The following is a 16899-nucleotide window of genomic DNA, read 5'->3' as shown; positions in this document are numbered from 1 at the left end:
AACGTTGCAGGGTTACCTATCAATATAAGTGCTGGGGCTCTAGCTCAAGGAAAGGTCAATAGTAGTAGCAATGAATGTTCATAAGAAGAAAAAAGCTGGCACTCACCCAGTTAAAAAATCCAGGGCTTTATACCATCATGGTTAAAATAACATGGTTGCGGGAGGGGAGAACATAAGCTGCAGGAGCCCACAGAAGGCGACGGTCCGTTTAGCGCTGTAGAAGCGCTTAATCCTGCCACGTAGTATCACGTCAAGGCGATCACCCAGGCTCAGAAGCTCAGCCTGGCGGTACGCGGTAGCCGGGATCCCGCAGTAACAGCCAGGATCGCGACTATCGCGATCCTGGCTGTTTAACCCTATAGATGCCGCAGTCATTGTGATCGCAGCGTCTAGGGTGAATCACCGTGACGATCGGCACCCTCTGTGCATGGCAAGGAGGTGCCAATCGTTGCCGTGGCAACCCTGAAGCCCGATAAGGACCCCAGGGCTGCCTTCACTAGAAGCCTGTTAGTATCGTGCTTACAGCACAATACTATCAGTGCTGATGTCAGCCTATGCAGAATGCATAGGCTGACTATGTAATATGCTGCAATACATTAGTATCAAATGATCACTTGTTCATGTCCCACTCTGGGACAAAATAAAACAGTAAAAAACTGTTTAAAAAAAAGTGCAATTAAAAAAAATTATTAAAATTTTCCCTTGAAGTCCCTCCCATGCAATAATCCAATATAACATAAAAAAGTGAAAATCACCCAAAAAACCACAACATATTGGGCATCACAAAGTCCGTTACAACCTGTACAATAAAATAAAAAAAGTACAGCTTGCCCCGCAAAAAATAAGCTCTAAACCAGCTCTGTAAACAAAAAAATATAAATGTTCTGCCCATTGTTACATGGCGATACAAAAACAAGCAAAGTTCTATATTCTGCAAAACAAGTTAACCATAAAAAAGCCATATAAATGGGGTATCGCCGTAATCGTGATGACCCATAGAATAATGATAATACATTATTTTTATGGTACGGGGAACTTCCGGCGAAAAAAATGCTAAAAACCATAAACAAGAATTAATTATTTTTTTAACCACCACCAAGAAACAGTTAATAAAATCTGATTATTAGCTATTGAGCCCCCCGTAAATGATGTACCTGAAAAGTGGATCTCATCCACAAATAAAACATCCACAAAAAAAATAATCTCCCATATGTCCAAATTACAAAAAATAAACATTTTATAGCCTGTAAAATATGACATTGCAGATCTGCTCTGAATGGCGCAGCTTCCCTTCTATGCTTGGCCGTGCGCCCATACAGCAGTCACCACCACATATGGGGCATCCTCATACTCGGGAGAAATTGGATATCAAACTTTTTGGAGTTTTTTGTCATTTAATTCTTTATAACGATTTAATTTTTGGCCAAAATTAATATATTGTCTAAATTACACCTCCATATTGTTTTAACCCATGTGAAGCATCTAAAGGGTTAACACACTTCTTAAAGTAGATTTTTTACACATTGAGGGGTGTAGTTTCTAAAATGGCATAATTTATGGGGTTTTACTGCTGTTTAAGCCTCTCAAAGTCAGTTAAAGCTGAGAAGGAGCCTCTAAATAAGGGTTTTGGCGATTTTCATAAAAATGAGAAAAATTGCACCCAAAATTCTGAACCTCATAACAACCTAGAAAAGAGAGAGGATTCATAAAACCCTATGCAAATGTAAAGCAGACATTCCGGAAATGTTAGTTATAGAGTTACTTGGGCGCTATGACTATCTGGCTGAAAAGCAGAACATTTTGAACTTTGAAAATGAATAATTTAAAGAAATTTTTGCCAAATTTCAATATTTTTCATAACTAAACACAAAAGATATCATCAACATTTTTCTATTACTTTGAAGTACAATGTGTGATGGGAAAACAATCTCAAAATCCCCTGGTTAAGTTAAAGCATCACAAAGTTATAACCACCTATAATGACACAGGGCAAATTTTAAAAATCAGGCCTGGTCCTAAAGGTCTAAAATGGCATAGACACAAAGGGGTTACGCAAGTGATCGGTACCTGGTGCCTCAATGTTTATATCGACATAAATATTCAGAATGTATATTCTCACTGCACACTGCTCATGACCGGGAACAGTGCACGCGCAGTCTCAGAGTGAGATCACAGCGGCCAGTTTTGGAATAAACTCTTCTTCACTTTTACCTGCTTGGATTTGGAGTGCTGCTTCATTTTTTGGATTTTATATATACATACATATATAGGGACAGGTGCTGGGACACTTCTGTTCTGTGCGCTGCTGTACTGATTTCAACAAAAGGGATAGATCTCTAAACACTGGCGCAAGCCGCTGTTGTCAAGTGGTGGACATGAGCAGTGTCAGACTGATGGGGGCGGGGAGGGGGGGAAACGAGGCTGTCACAGTTCAAGATAACAGAAACTGCCCCATGCATCTAAGTAACAGTGCAGCGCTAGTGGCAGACTTTGCTTCACTGAACAGTGATAGCCGCTGGCCTTACCCTTTCTGTGGGCTTGGTCGCAACCCCTGCAATCGCGATTGTTAAGCCCTTAAGTGTCAAACTACTCTGCAAGGTAGAATAGTAATCATTTTGTTTTATGTGATGACACAGAGTCGAGTTTTTTATATAGTTTTTTTTTACCAATGATCTCATTTAAATTCATGTCTTCTAAAAAGAGTAGATTGTAAATTTAACTATAAAACTATAAATTCTTGTTTTCTTTCAGATAAATACTAAGTATTCAAAATGTCTTTCCTTTTCAACTGGATATACAGTGGTTTCAGCAGCATGCTTCAATTTTTAGGTAAGACTATATATACTTATAAACACCAAAAAATATAATGTATTTTCCTTCCAAAAACTATGCTCGACAGCTATAAATTATGTTGATGGTACGAAAATCGAAAAAAAAATGCAAAATCAAAAATTATATGTTACTGTGTATGTAAATTGTTGTTCACAAGGTTACAATGAATTAACCATTGGGGAGGGAACCTGTCGGGTAGGGTAAGAAATTCACCCCTTTATTCACAAGCATTTCCTCTTTCAATGTTTTGAACTTTATTCCTTTGCCGCTTAAGCCAGTTTTTACCTTACTGACAAGGCCGTATTTTTAGAATCTGGGTGATATCTTACCGTACATTTAGTAATGAAATATGGAAATTTGGTGAAAATTTAGAAAAATTCTACCTTTTAAAACCTTTTGGGGCATGGCTTGGCCAGCGTGGATGATGGCCGCATAGTCTGAGAGCTCCACTTCAGCACAACTGCCGAGGACCCTAATCTCTTGTCAGCGATGACCCTATCAGTGGAAAAGGGCTCTTGGACAACTGGAGAGCTTATGGGCAAGAAAGGGGCCATAGAATAGCAGCCGGACGGATCCATTCAGCATTTCTTCGCTGCAGCTGCAACCTCTACCACAACATCACAAAGAATCAGGACAACATACTAACTACCCTCTCACGGTGCATCGGGTGAATCAACTTCTCCTACCTTCAATATTCCGGCCCAGTGGTCAGACACACCGTCACCTAAAGGGCCCAAGATGGCGGACGGACCAAGCAGTTCCTCCAAACAACGAGCAAGGATACAAGGACCACAATCAACTAGGCGTCACCAGCTACCTCCCAGCATGCAGCAAAGCGACACCTCGCTAAGTCCGGCGAAACAATGGCAGAAAATGCATACTGCCAACCAGACTCTTAAAAGCAGTAACACACTTGTTACTAGTGATCTCCCTCCACATGACGCATTTGCAGCGTTTCAGACCTCCGACCAAATGGTCTCCGAAAATATGCTAAAAGAAATGTTGGAGGCACTGAGAAGCTCCCTAACACAAAATATGCTTCAAATGGTGACTCCCTTTCAAACTACAGTAACAGAGCTACAGTCATCAGTGGCACATGTTAAGACCAAAATGGAGGAAAATGCCTCTGCATTTAATAACCTGGCTAATGGTCATCTAGCCTTAGAGTCTATCAACTGCAAGACTGGTGGACTTTGAGGACCGCAATAGGCGGAACAATATCAAATTTAGGGGCATCCCGGAAACCATCCCACCCCATAAGCTTTTGGATTACATAAAATAGCTTACAAAGCAGTGTCTTCCGAACCTTACTGACCATGAAATCGAAATCGACAGAGCACATACAGTGCCAAAGCCTAAAAACCTACCTGACAACACGCCTAGAGATGTCCTAGCTAGATTCGCCTTCTTTACAGTCAAAGATCAGTTATTGACAGAAAACATCAGCTGCCTATTGCCCCTTACATGGCTATTAAGATGTTCGCCGATTTATCCGCTGGCACGCTTCAAGCCAGAAGAGACTTTAGCCCAGTAACATTGTTGCTCTGACAGAATGACATACAATATCGCTGGGGCTTCCTGATTAAACTACTGATCAAGTACCAAGATGTGATCCATGTAGTTGCCTCTGAAAAGAAGGTCTGCAGCTACTGGAACATATTCCCTGAACAAACGTGATCCTCATCACAAAAGGGACTATAACCCTACTATGGTAACAATCTCTCTGTTTACAGGATCTAGTCCGTTATTCCCTACTTTTAAAGTGCAGTTTTGTGCTGATACTTGTTTATGCAATATCCGCACTACCCCTCTCATTTTTTGAGTACCTATAAGTGTACCTAAAAGAATAACATTGTATTTACCTTGTTAAATTGTTGTCTGTAACTAACCTTTTTTCTGTTTTACTAACTACATATAAAGAGATCAGGTGAAACAGGTTGCTCCCAAATCAAGCGTTTTCTAGCTAGACTTCCAAAGACACCGACTGACAAACACCACTAATTCCATGGGCCCAAAAATTTTTTCCCTCAATGCCTCAACAGCCCATTTAAACGGTCTTTACTTTGGCGTGAGGCCAAAGCACAAAAATTTTCCATTCTTTGCGCACAAGAAACCCATGTATCACGCAGCTCGCCTCCTCCCTTATAACACAAAGATTTCCCAGAGATTATAACCTCTTCCTTTTCCAAAAAGAAATAGCGGTAACAATCCACCAAATGTTGGTAGATATACAAAGCAGATACATAATTGTTGTATGTACAGTCAACAATATAGATCTGACCTTAGTCAATATCTATGCTCCCAATAAAAGACAAATCCACTTTTTCTAATAATCAGAATAGCTTCCAAGATAAAACGTGGTTCCCTCCTAATCTGTGGCGATTTCAATATCACCCCTGACCCCTCTACCGACACATCATCAGCAACTATCCATCCCCGACCTAGCCGGGGCCAAACAATTTGGTCACATTCTCTATTTGATGTTTGGAGAACATGACATGCAGATGAAAGAGATTATTCATACTATTCGCTCAGACATCAGATGTATTCGAGAATAGACTTTTTCCTAGTAGAAAAACCTTTACTGGACAGGATTGAAGCCGATAGTATTGGAACAATGAGTTGGTCAGAGTGTAAGTTGGTGTAAGTTGGTCCTATCACACTTACACTTTCAGACCAGCATCCCAAACACAATGACTAGGTGTGGCGACTTAACTCTTTTCTGGTAGCTCATGACCTCCATTCACAAAAAACTGAGACCTTTATTACCGACTATTTCAAACTAAACACAACAGACGACATTGACATAACGTCACTTTGGGCAGCTCACAAAGTATATGTGAGAGACGAGATTTCAAGACTTGGGGGGGCGAGTAAAACGAGAAAGGGAAAAAGAGACTACAAACATCACAAACAAGATCCACCACCTAGAGTCACTAAACAATGCCAACCAATCCCCCAATGTAGCTACACTATTGAGAGAGGAGAGACTTCGTCTTAGAAATATCCTGATGGAAAAACATGACCATAATTTCAAAAAGCTTAAATTAAAATTCTACACCCAAGATAACAAAGCAGCCTCTAGAATCAAAAGTCTGTCTCAAAAGAAAAGAATCCCTTATATTAACCGCCCAAATACCAAAGAACGCATTCTGGCCCCTAGAGACATCGCCAATGCCTTCAAAGACTACTATAAAACTTTATATAACCTAAGGGATGACCCAACAGCTCCAAACCCCTCTCAGGAGGAGATCGACTCTTTCTTAACTAACTTAAAGCTGCCCTCCTTTTCCCCATCCCAGCTAAAAGATCTCAACCAGCCAATCACCCTACCCGAGATCCTCAAAACAATAAAAACTCTACCTAAACACAAATCACCGAGCCCAGATGGATATTCAAATGAAAATTACCTAAGATTATCCCACCTGTTAGCCCCCTACCTTTTAAAACTATACAACAGAGCAGCGAAATCAGGCACCCTTCCACCAGACCTACTGGCGACTACAATTGTAACAATCCCAAAATCAGGAAAACCCCCTACAGAACCTGCCAATTTTAGGCCAATGTCGTTACTTTACAGTGATGTCAAACTATATGCAAAACTAGGCGAATCATATCATTGATGCAATACTGTGAACACCATAAAATCCCTGTTACTTTCCTGACAGTGGATGCAGAGAAGGCATTCGACAGGGTCAACTGGTGGTTTGCCTTCTCGGCTCTACGCAAATTTGGATTCTCAGGATTTATATATTCAGCAATTCAGACTCTATATTCATGTGCAAATGCCATTTGTAAATGGTGCTCTCTCCCTCCCTTCCCCACTAACAAACGGAATTCACCAGGGTTGTCCCTTATCCCCTATATTTTTTAACCTTTCAAATGAACCCCTGGCAGAGGCCATAAGATGCAACCCCCTAATAAAGGGAGGAGAAATTAATAAAGTCTCTCACAAAATTGGCCTATTCGCTGATGATATAATAATTATTAATACCCAACCAGCATCCTCATTGCACCATGTATACCAACAGTTAGAAGAGTACGGGAAGGTGGGATATTATAAAGTTAACAACTCCAAATCCCAAATTCTCCCCAACGCTATCGCCACAGAACAACTTAAAGCATTACAAGATAAATACCATAGGTCTGACCTATAAACTCATCAACAATGAAAACACCATGCTCCTGCCAACGCCTTTAAAGAAATGGAGCAAAGACTTAGATAGCTCATGTTGTTGCAATGACTAACACTTATTTATCTGTGGGTGTTAGACTGAGACAGACAGACTGACAGACATACAAAGAGAACAGAGTCATCCCCCCATTGGGAGATGGTGGGGGTAGAGACTGAGACACAGGTGACACATCTTGCTCAGTGCTCTATCCACCTCCCCCCAGAGCATTCAAATAAACTTTATTATATATAATGAAATCCTGGGACTGCCCCTCACAATCTAAATACACATGTGACTGATGACATAAGAGAACACATGATGCCATATATGTCCTTTACATAAAGCTGATGATAAAGCTAAAATGTGCAACTAAATAAAAAAATAGTCTTTAGTGAGGAGGATGAGTCTTGCAGAGTCCAGCTACAGCTGTCATTCAAAGAGCTGTACAATGTCAATGACCAAAGACAGTCTTCACATGGCAATAATTGTGTTCATATACTCTAATTACATTTATTACTTTATTTGCATTCACACTCAATTTCTCCTACAGAGTGGCAACAGGCCACCTCAGACATCTACCAGATGTTCAGATCCCAAACCATCAGAAAGCCCTTAGATGGTATTATACCCCTACTCGGCTACATTTGATTTTTCCATCGACACCCCAAGAATGTTGGAGAGAGTGCGGATACAGGGGATCTACTATACACACTTTGGTCATGTAATAGAATATTTCACCTTTGGCAAACAACTGCTCAAATAATCAACACACTCACTGGGTCTTCAGCGACATTACAACCGAAATTAGCTTTACTCTTTATTGGGTTACGCGATTTCCACCTACCCCAAAGATGGATAGACTCTATAGACCAGGCCACCAGGGGAAAAGTGAGGATAAATAGCTGCCATTTATTCTGCCCCTGTTCATATTCTGTTTAGAGCCCTCCTCCCCCTCTATGTTAATGCAGGATATTACTGCAGGTCAGAGAAGAAGGGGGAACAGGGTGATGGTGGCTGAGCTGCACCTCGAGTCTTGGAGTGAGTTGTATCCTCCACCTAACAGAGAGGGAGAAAATACTCATGACGTAAACAATTGATAAATATTGGCATGTGTGTGACTGATTGTCTATACACAAAGAGTGTGGAAACAAACATTTAAATAGACATGTGTATACAGGGTGAGGGGGGGGGGGGCAAAAAGGTTAGAATCGTCCCTGGTGAACTCTTAAAATGTAGGAAGCTATTGCTGTCTACCTTTTTGAAGAATGGGCCTGTCCTGATATTGTTGTCTTTCGTTAGAAGATGTAAATTGAGAAACACTCTCTCTGTCTTCAAGGTGGTTTGGGTAAACGCTAGGCCCAAGATGTTTATATTAATGAAAGTAACAAAAGACTGGATTTTGTCTTGAGTACCATTCCATATAACCAGTACAAATATACAAATTTGCGAAACTGGAGACAAATCTTGTACCCAAATCTTGTCCTGAATGACAATGTCGCCTCATGCAACTGCACAACGAATTACATTGATTATCCATCAATTATTTAATTGCTGTTCTTTCTTGATGTGTCAAATTATATGAGAGTTGGATGTTAGAGTTAATGCAGCATAATTCTTTCTCGACCAAAGATAAGATATTATTGCCTCTGAAGGGTATTGGGTGAACCATATTTACAGTCATCCATATACCTACTAGCATGTTTTTATTTTGGATCATATACAGTCTACCATTTGGTATATGCTGATAGCCGTGGGATACATTTGTTTTAAGTCCCTTATACCATACCATATACCAGAGGCGGCACTCAGAGCCCTTTCTGTGGGCACTCAGGCCATCTCCCCAGCACACCAGACAAGACTCAAAGAATCTTCCTCCAGTTCCAAGCAACTTAAAAGATGATGCTTTCACTAATATTTTGACACTTACTTCGCTACTTGGGAATGTAGGAAGAGGGAGAATTAGACAGGGTCGAATTATTTTTGGAGGACCTCCTGCTGGCCCCAGGATTCTCTGTGTACAGAGGGAAACTGGAAAGAAGCTAAAATGATGAAAATTTTCCATCTTTCTACTGTGTTGGTGTTGTTGAACAGGGAGCAATAAGTTACTGCTTTAATTTTTGCTTGGTACCTTGCGATAAATAAGCAGAGTTTTGGGTTGCAGTTTGGGCACTCGGCTTCTAAAAGGTTCGCCATCACTGCCATATACTCTTAGATGTTTGTCTAGTTTTTAATACATATATATGTTCTTAAAAAAAAAAAAAAAAAAAAAATATATATACATATATATTTATCTCATCTATTCAATATTTTTTGTGATTTTCCTTGTTAACTTGGGCCCCTGCGACCCATGCCCCTCTGCTTCCGCTGACCTTCCGCTATTTCCCCGACTTCGATCCTGTGCTGCCTGTCCTGACCTCCTGCCTGTCCCCAACTATGATTCTGCTATACGACTTTGTACTTTGCCTTGCCTGCCACTGCGGACAAAGTCGCACCGTGGAGTGACCTGGTGGTAGTCTAACCGCTTTGTGGTCGGCTCTGGTGAAAACTGTGTGAAACTTGGACTCCGCTCCCAGGTGTTGGCATATGTCATTGTATGCGGTGGTCCAGTGGGTCTGCTACCACTAGTGCCTGAGAATATTTATTGTTTTATTTCAGTCTTTTTCACTTAAGAAAGGGGGATTTCACCCCAAAACGTGTTGTGTCTTTAAGACCTTGTTAACAAAAATTCAGAATTGGGCTCCTAGTGTACGATTCGATTAGACATTTTTCCAATACTCCACTATTTTTGAAGATGACACCAGAGACTGTAGTGTAATGCAGTCTGTCAATATGTCTCAGGCACTGGTCAGAGTAGGGACAACAGAGAGCTTCAAATAGGGTCAAGATGCCTTTTTACACCTAAATAACATTGACAGTTATGTTATATAGAATTGTTTCCCCTATTTAGGAAACAATTTTCCGCATCCATTCCGTTCCTTAGTTGAACTAGATGGACATTTTTTCAACCGTATAAACCAGGGGTCAGGAATCTTTTTGGCCGAGAGAGCCATGAACGCTACATATTTTAAAATGTTATTCCGTAAGAGCCCTACAACATGCACATGCCTCCCAGTAGATAGGTAGCCCCAGCACATATCCCCCAGTAGATAGGTGGGCACAGCACATGCCCCCAAGTAGGTTGGTAGCCACAGCACATGCTTTCCAGAAAATTGGTAGTCACATCAAAAAAAGAATATTCACCTACCTGCATTCCCTGCAGCCAGCTCCTCATCGCTCCCATGCTCTTCTCTTTCACCTAGGCTTAGACGATGGTGGCGATGGCACCTGGGTCGCACAAAGGACGTAGGCAGCGGTAACATCGCTGCCTGTGTCCATTAACCAGTCTAAGATACACGCAGCAGCCATCACTATTTATCAAAGATCTGTCTAAGAGCCAAATGCAGCCAACAAAAGAGCCACATCTGGCTCCCGAGCCATAGGTTCTCTACCTTTGGTATAAACTATGATACTATGAATTAGTCCGTAGGGTCTTTCAGTATTTGAGAAAGTGTTAATGAGGGAGAGAGTTCAGGAATATTTAAATGGTCTTTTTGTCTCAAAATCCTGATGGAGGTCTGGTGGGGGATGATCTGCATGTGGTCCCCTCGAAGTCTGCAAAAAAGGTCACAGGCTAGCAAGATTTATCCCAGCCATAAATTGTTCTAACAGCTTTAGAGGAGGTTAATAGCATCATAGCTGACCAAGCGCTTTTACTGACCACAAAGTTTTTCTACTTCATTTATTACTAAGCGCTTTTTTAGTGACAACACAACTTTTATGATTTGCATATTCCTAAGCGCTTTTTACTGACAACAAAACTTTTCTGATTCATGCATTACTATGCGCTTTTTACTGACAATAAAGTTTTTCTGATTCACTTATTACTTAGCGCTTTTTACTCACAACAAAGTTTGTCTGATTCATAATAATTCTGTAATAATACTACTTTTCTGAGCCACTTAATTATGTGCGCTATTCACTGAAAGAAGGAAGTTTGCAATCAAGGTATGATTGGTGATGATTTTCTGGAGCTGAACACTTTACAGAGACATTACCTTCAAGATCTTGCTGTAGTACAGTACAGTGAATCCTAATAATCCTGTTTGTATTGCTGTATAATCTTCTATAATCAGTAAGAATATCCCTGCATTGATGCAATTGAGTGCCAGCAATTATTTTAGATTTCCACCTGTCACTAATAATAACAGCCTCTGCTATACATCTAAGTGCCCTGGCCAGGGCAATTACTGCTGTTTCACAGGTCTCTGCCTAGCTGATTGAACCTATGATGAACAAGAAGCTCTCCCTAGCTCTGTCGGCTACATGTAATCAGATCTGGATGTGTGACCCTGCTCTTACACTGCTGAGTCACTTGTCCAGTCCAGCTAATCACAAGCATGCCTACATGCCTGTGGTTGCTAAACAGCTTCAAACTTTTTCTCGAACCTGAACCCAGGAACTTGGTGCCTAACCTGTGAAATTCGGTAGTTCGACCAGAACTATGCAGGTCAATAGTGACCTTGGTTTGGGTTCCAAGTCCGTGAGTGCCTAACCTGTGAAAGTTGGTAATTCGACCAAAACTATGAAGTTACTTCTTTTACTACTCTACAGTAGTAGTAGTAGTAGTAACACCCAAGAATTACATGCTTTAAGCCTTCTGCAGTGGTAAATGAACCAGTCAGCTGTGTCTTCCGCAAGAAATATTTTATTTACCTTGGGCTCTAGAATTAGGATCCTTGCCAGCAGTGTCACAAACCTGAACTGTAGTCTCCCTCATACAATAAACCAGAAAATGTAAAAGTTACTCTTCCAGTGGTATTATGAAATTTACTCAAACTAGCCCCCCCCCCCTCCCCCCCCACATACAGAACTGTGGTGGCCTTTGGAAAAAAAAAACGTGTGGACCGACTGTTCTGCACCAGTTTTTTTCGGATGCATCCAGTATAATGGGCGTGAGCCATAATTATGTTGGACTTTGCGAATATGCGACACAATACTGGCAGAAACACTTCATTAATACATGTACAAGCAATTTGCACATATATTTAAGTGAAGTCTATGCCAGAGTACTGGTGCAAACTGCTTAGTAAATGTGCAACCCAAAACAAGAAGTCCAATAAATGGGGGAGGATAAAATCCAATTTTTTTAAATGAATATGAAACCATAGATTAACCATTACCATCACCATTAATTAAACATGGACTTTTAAATACAGAATATATCAGTTACAATAGGTTTTCTTTTATTTTACAGGTCTATATAAGAAAAATGGTAAATTAGTGTTTTTGGGATTGGATAACGCAGGTAAAACTACTTTATTACAGATGCTTAAAGATGGAAGAATGGGCCAGTATGTTCCTACACTTCACCCAAGTGAGTATGAAAACTCTGTGAAGTAACTTGTTTTGTTTTGTTTTATTTAGTATTAAAGAGGTATGCCCATGAAGACAAGATTCTTAAATATCCTCAGGATAACACATTTTCTAATTCACTGTAATTAACACAAAATACAGCACAATAATTTCACAAATCTAATTCTATCAGTATTGCTGTTTACAATTTTGGTTGCCCCTGGATCCCACCATAAATCTTTTGACTATGGTCAGAGTCTATTCTCATGAATAGCTTCTTTTGTCTGCATGGTTGATGTGCTCTCTGCCTCCTGCGCCTCCCCCCTGCATTATAAGAACAGCTTAGACACAGACATTTCCTGCTAGCAAGCAGCAGAGTGCAGAAACTTTCTCTATGATCTACAGGCAAGATAAGGTCTTTATCCAGGAGGGACTCACTATGTGTGTGTGTTATTGTCAGTTAGCAGAGCTGGGAGTGTCATTGTGTTTTATATCCATTTCATGGATCTCATCATCTCTGATCTGTGTCATCTCTCTTTTCCTATGTGTCAGATACTAGTAGATAAAACATGTACCGTGATAATCTAAGCAAATGGTCGGAACACAGCATTTCATAGAACAGAAGAACCATGAAGTGTCTGTATATAGTGTGAGAAAGTGAGAAGTGTTGTGTGGGAAAACCGCTATCTGTCTTACAGGCAGATGAAATGCATGTGGTAAAAGCCCTGGGTTTGTCTGCAGTAACCCAAGGGTTAATGCAGACATGATAAGCAGGAATAGTCTGTTTTGTCTGTGTTGGCCTAGCTAACACAGACACATTTGTAATGTCCGTACTGGGCCTGCTTATTATGGAGTAGGGGTAGGCTGGTAGTGGGACTCCTTCTCCACCCGGGCTTCGGTCCTGGGCTTTTGTATAGTCCATAGGTGCAGGTCACAGGTCTCGTTAGGGCCTGATTTAGTCTGCAGGCCAGAAGCAGTAGGAGAGGCCCTACCTGGAGAGCTGAAAGCGAGATTGCATTCTCACAGCAAAGGTAACTGAGGGCCTCCTGTCTTGCTGCTGGCCAAGAGCGGGTGCCAGGCAGCCTGGTACCCGGATAGCTAGGGTCCGCCAAATGTGTTAGACAGCGCCTAGCCGGGCAGGAATTACTTTTGTAAAGTTTTTTTGCATGTGCCTAAGCCGAGGCTGAATTTGTGTTCTGTTTTGCAAGTGTGAATAAAACACTTAAGTTGGACTTTTAACCTGCTTGTGTCCCTGCTTTCTGCACTGCTACCAGTCAACTACCAGAGCAATTCCCCACACATGGTGGATCGGAGCGGGCAAAGTGCAGCAAAGTATACACTAGTGCATGTCCTGGAAGTTGACAGCACTGAAGCTGCAAGCCACAGCCATGGAGGAGTTAATCAAGCAGCTTGTCCAGTCCAACGTGCAGCAGCAAGAGACAAACAGATTGCTGCTCCAGCAGATAACAGCCCTGACCGCTGCTCAGCAAAGGACTGTCCCAGCAATGACGGTGAAGGACGCCAGGAAAGAGGTCCGCAAAGCTATGACCAAGATGACCGCCGAGGATGATGTGGAGGCCTATCTGACAGGCTTTGAGAGGGTGGCCACCCGAGAGAGGTTGCCACAGCAACACTGGGCAGAAGTGTTGGCCCCCTTCCTCGTCGCTGATCCCCAGCAGGCATACTACGACCTGAGAGAGGAGGATGCCCGGGACTGCACCAAGGTAAAGGCAGAGATCTTGGTCTGACTAGGAGTGGATCAGCATCTACGTGCTCAAAGAGTGAATAGCTGGAGATACCAGGAGGCGCTACCACCGAGGGGGCAGATGCACCAACTTGTTCACTTGGTCCGCAAGTGGCTTCAGCCGGAGATATCAACCCCAGCCCAGATGGTCGAGAAGGTTGTTTTGGACCGTTTCCTGAGGGCCTTGCTGGGTGAGATCCAACAATGGGTGGGACGCGGGGACCCGTCTGATGCCGAGGCGCTGGTGGGGTTGGTGGAGAGGTTTTGTGCCACCCAGGCCCTAACAAAGAAAGCCCCTTATACCCAGGCAGGCCCTAAGGCACCGAAGGCCGTGTCACCCACAAATACCCGGCGCAGGACAACGCCCAATGTCCGGGAAGTACCCCAGGGGAGGAGGAGGGGGGAGGCTCCCACCTGTTGGACCTGCCATGAGCCAGGTCATATTGCAGCCCATTGCCCCAATTCCTCAGAGCCCATGGACTGCAGTTCCACCAGAAGGGTTTCTCTCTATACTGCCCCTGTCTACACAGCTACTAGACTCTGCTGATGAGCGCCACCTGTGCCGGGTGACTGTGGCAGGGCATCCAGCGTTGGCCCTGCTGGACTCAGGCAGTCGGGTAACCTTGATTAATGGGACCCTCATAGACCCCAAGACAGTCACAGGGCGCACAATTGGTGTCCTGTACGTCCACGGGGATGTAAAGGACTACCCCACCACAGTTATTAACTTCCAGACCTCTTGTGGAGAGACACTACATGAGGCCGCGGTTGTCAAGAACTTGCCCAATGATCTTATTTTGGGACGGGACTTCCCCATGTTCTGGACTCTATGGCGGGGAAACCAAGAGTTGGGGGGTTGTTCTCCTGTGTTGTCTGGTCAGATCTCTAAACCCGAGCCTGATGACCCAGACTCTGGAGTTCCTGCCGTAGGGGTGACCCCCACAGAAGATGGAAGTGTAATGTTTCCCCTAGATGTTATGGCAGGCGAAACTGAGGAGGTAGTGACAGGACCACAGTTGTCGGATTTGGAGGTATCCCGTGACAACTTTGGTACTGCACAACTCCAGGACCCCACTCTGGTCCGCGCCAGAGAAAATGTGGTAGAGATTAATGGTGTACCTCAGCACCCAGGTGCGGATAAGTTGTTCCCTTGTGTGGTGGTAAATCAGGAGTTATTGTACCGCATTGATAAGGTCCATGGTGAAACCCGGGAGCAGTTAATGGTACCTCAGCCATATCGTCAGATGGTGTTAGACCTTGCCCATAAGCATGTGATGGGAGGGCACCTAGGTACCACAAAAACTCTGGAACGCATCTTGCAGCGTTTTTACTGGCCAGGAGTGTATGATAGGGTATAAAGGTATTGTGAAACTTGCCCTGATTGTCAAGTGCATGCTCCCATGGTACACTTTCTAAGTCCGTTGGTACCTCTGCCCATTATTGAGGTACCCTTTGAAAGGGTCGCCATGGATTTGGTCGGTCCTTTGGTTAAATCTGCTCGGGGGCATCAGCATATCCTGGTAGTCATAGACTATGCTAGCCGATATCCTGAGGCCATCCCATTACGGCACACCTCGGCGAAACTAATTGCTAAAGAGTTGTTTGCCATGTTCTGCCGGGTGGGACTTCCCAAGGAGATCCTCACAGATCAGGGGACTCCTTTTATGTCAAAAGTCACCACGGAGCTATGTAGGCTCTTTAACATTAAACAGTTACGCACCTCTGTGTACCATCCTCAGACGGATGGATTGGTAGAACGGTTTAACAAAACTTTAAAGAGTATGCTAAAAAAGGTGGTGAACAAGGATGGGAAGGACTGGGATGTACTGTTGCCATATTTAATGTTCGCCATCCGAGAGGTCCCACAAGCCTCTACTGGGTTCTCACCGTTTGAGTTAGTGTATGGCAGACATCCCAGGGGTCTCCTGGACATAGCCAAGGAGACATGGGAACAAGAACCCACCCCCCACAAAAGTGTAATAGACCATATCGCAGATATGCAGGACAGGGTGGCGGCCGTCATGCCCATTGTCAAAGAGCATATGGAGGAGGCACAAAGGACTCAAAGCCGGGTTTATAACAGGTCAGCAAAAGTAAGGAGCTTTAGTCCCGGTGATCGTGTGTTGGTGCTAGTCCCCACTGTAGAAAGTAAGTTTCTCGCTAAATGGCAAGGACCGTCTGAGGTTATAGAGAAAATTGGAGAGGTGAACTACAGGATACGTCAGCCCGGACGGAGAAAACCCGAGCAGACTTATCATGTTAATCTGTTAAAGGCCTGGAAAGACAGAGAAAGTCTGCATACAGAGATGGTTCTGGCTAGTCCACCTCCTGCGATACCCTCACAGGCTGCAGATAAGCCTGTAGCAGATGCAGGGGTGCGAATAGCCGATACCCTTACCAAAGGACAACAGCAAGAGGCTCGAGAGTTTGTAGTAAGGAATACAGATGTGTTCTCAGAGTTGCCTGGTTACACATCTGTAATTAAACATGACATTGTCACTGAGCCAGGGGTAAGGGTAAGATTAAGGCCGTACAGAGTCCCTGAAGCTCGTAGACAGGCCATATCAGAGGAGGTTCAGAAGATGCTGAAGCTAGGGGTAATTGAGGAGTCCAAAAGTGAGTGGGCCAGTCCAATTGTTCTAATTCCCAAACCGGATGGGACGTTGCGATTTTGCAACGATTTTAGAAAATTGAATGAGGTGTCTAAGTTTGATGCCTATCCCATGCCCCGGGTGGACAAGCTTATTGAGAGACTAG

The 16899-nt window shown here is 43.1% G+C and overlaps 1 protein-coding gene across 2 annotated transcripts in view; it reads left to right on the top strand.

Moving 5' to 3' along the window:
- SAR1B (secretion associated Ras related GTPase 1B) overlaps positions 1-16899 on the top strand; it is an 87982-nt gene that overhangs the window by 22001 nt on the left and 49082 nt on the right. For both annotated transcript variants that reach the window (XM_072150628.1, XM_072150627.1), the window contains exons 2-3: positions 2752-2829; positions 12301-12420. In XM_072150628.1, coding sequence (XP_072006729.1) covers positions 2772-2829; positions 12301-12420 — 178 coding nt within the window. In that variant the 5' untranslated portion in view covers positions 2752-2771. The remainder of the gene's footprint in view (positions 1-2751; positions 2830-12300; positions 12421-16899) is intronic.

This window comes from Engystomops pustulosus, chromosome 4 (assembly GCF_040894005.1).
Source record: "Engystomops pustulosus chromosome 4, aEngPut4.maternal, whole genome shotgun sequence".
In the NCBI taxonomy this organism is placed as follows: domain Eukaryota; kingdom Metazoa; phylum Chordata; class Amphibia; order Anura; family Leptodactylidae; genus Engystomops; species Engystomops pustulosus.
This window is presented reverse-complemented; position numbering and strand designations above follow the sequence as displayed.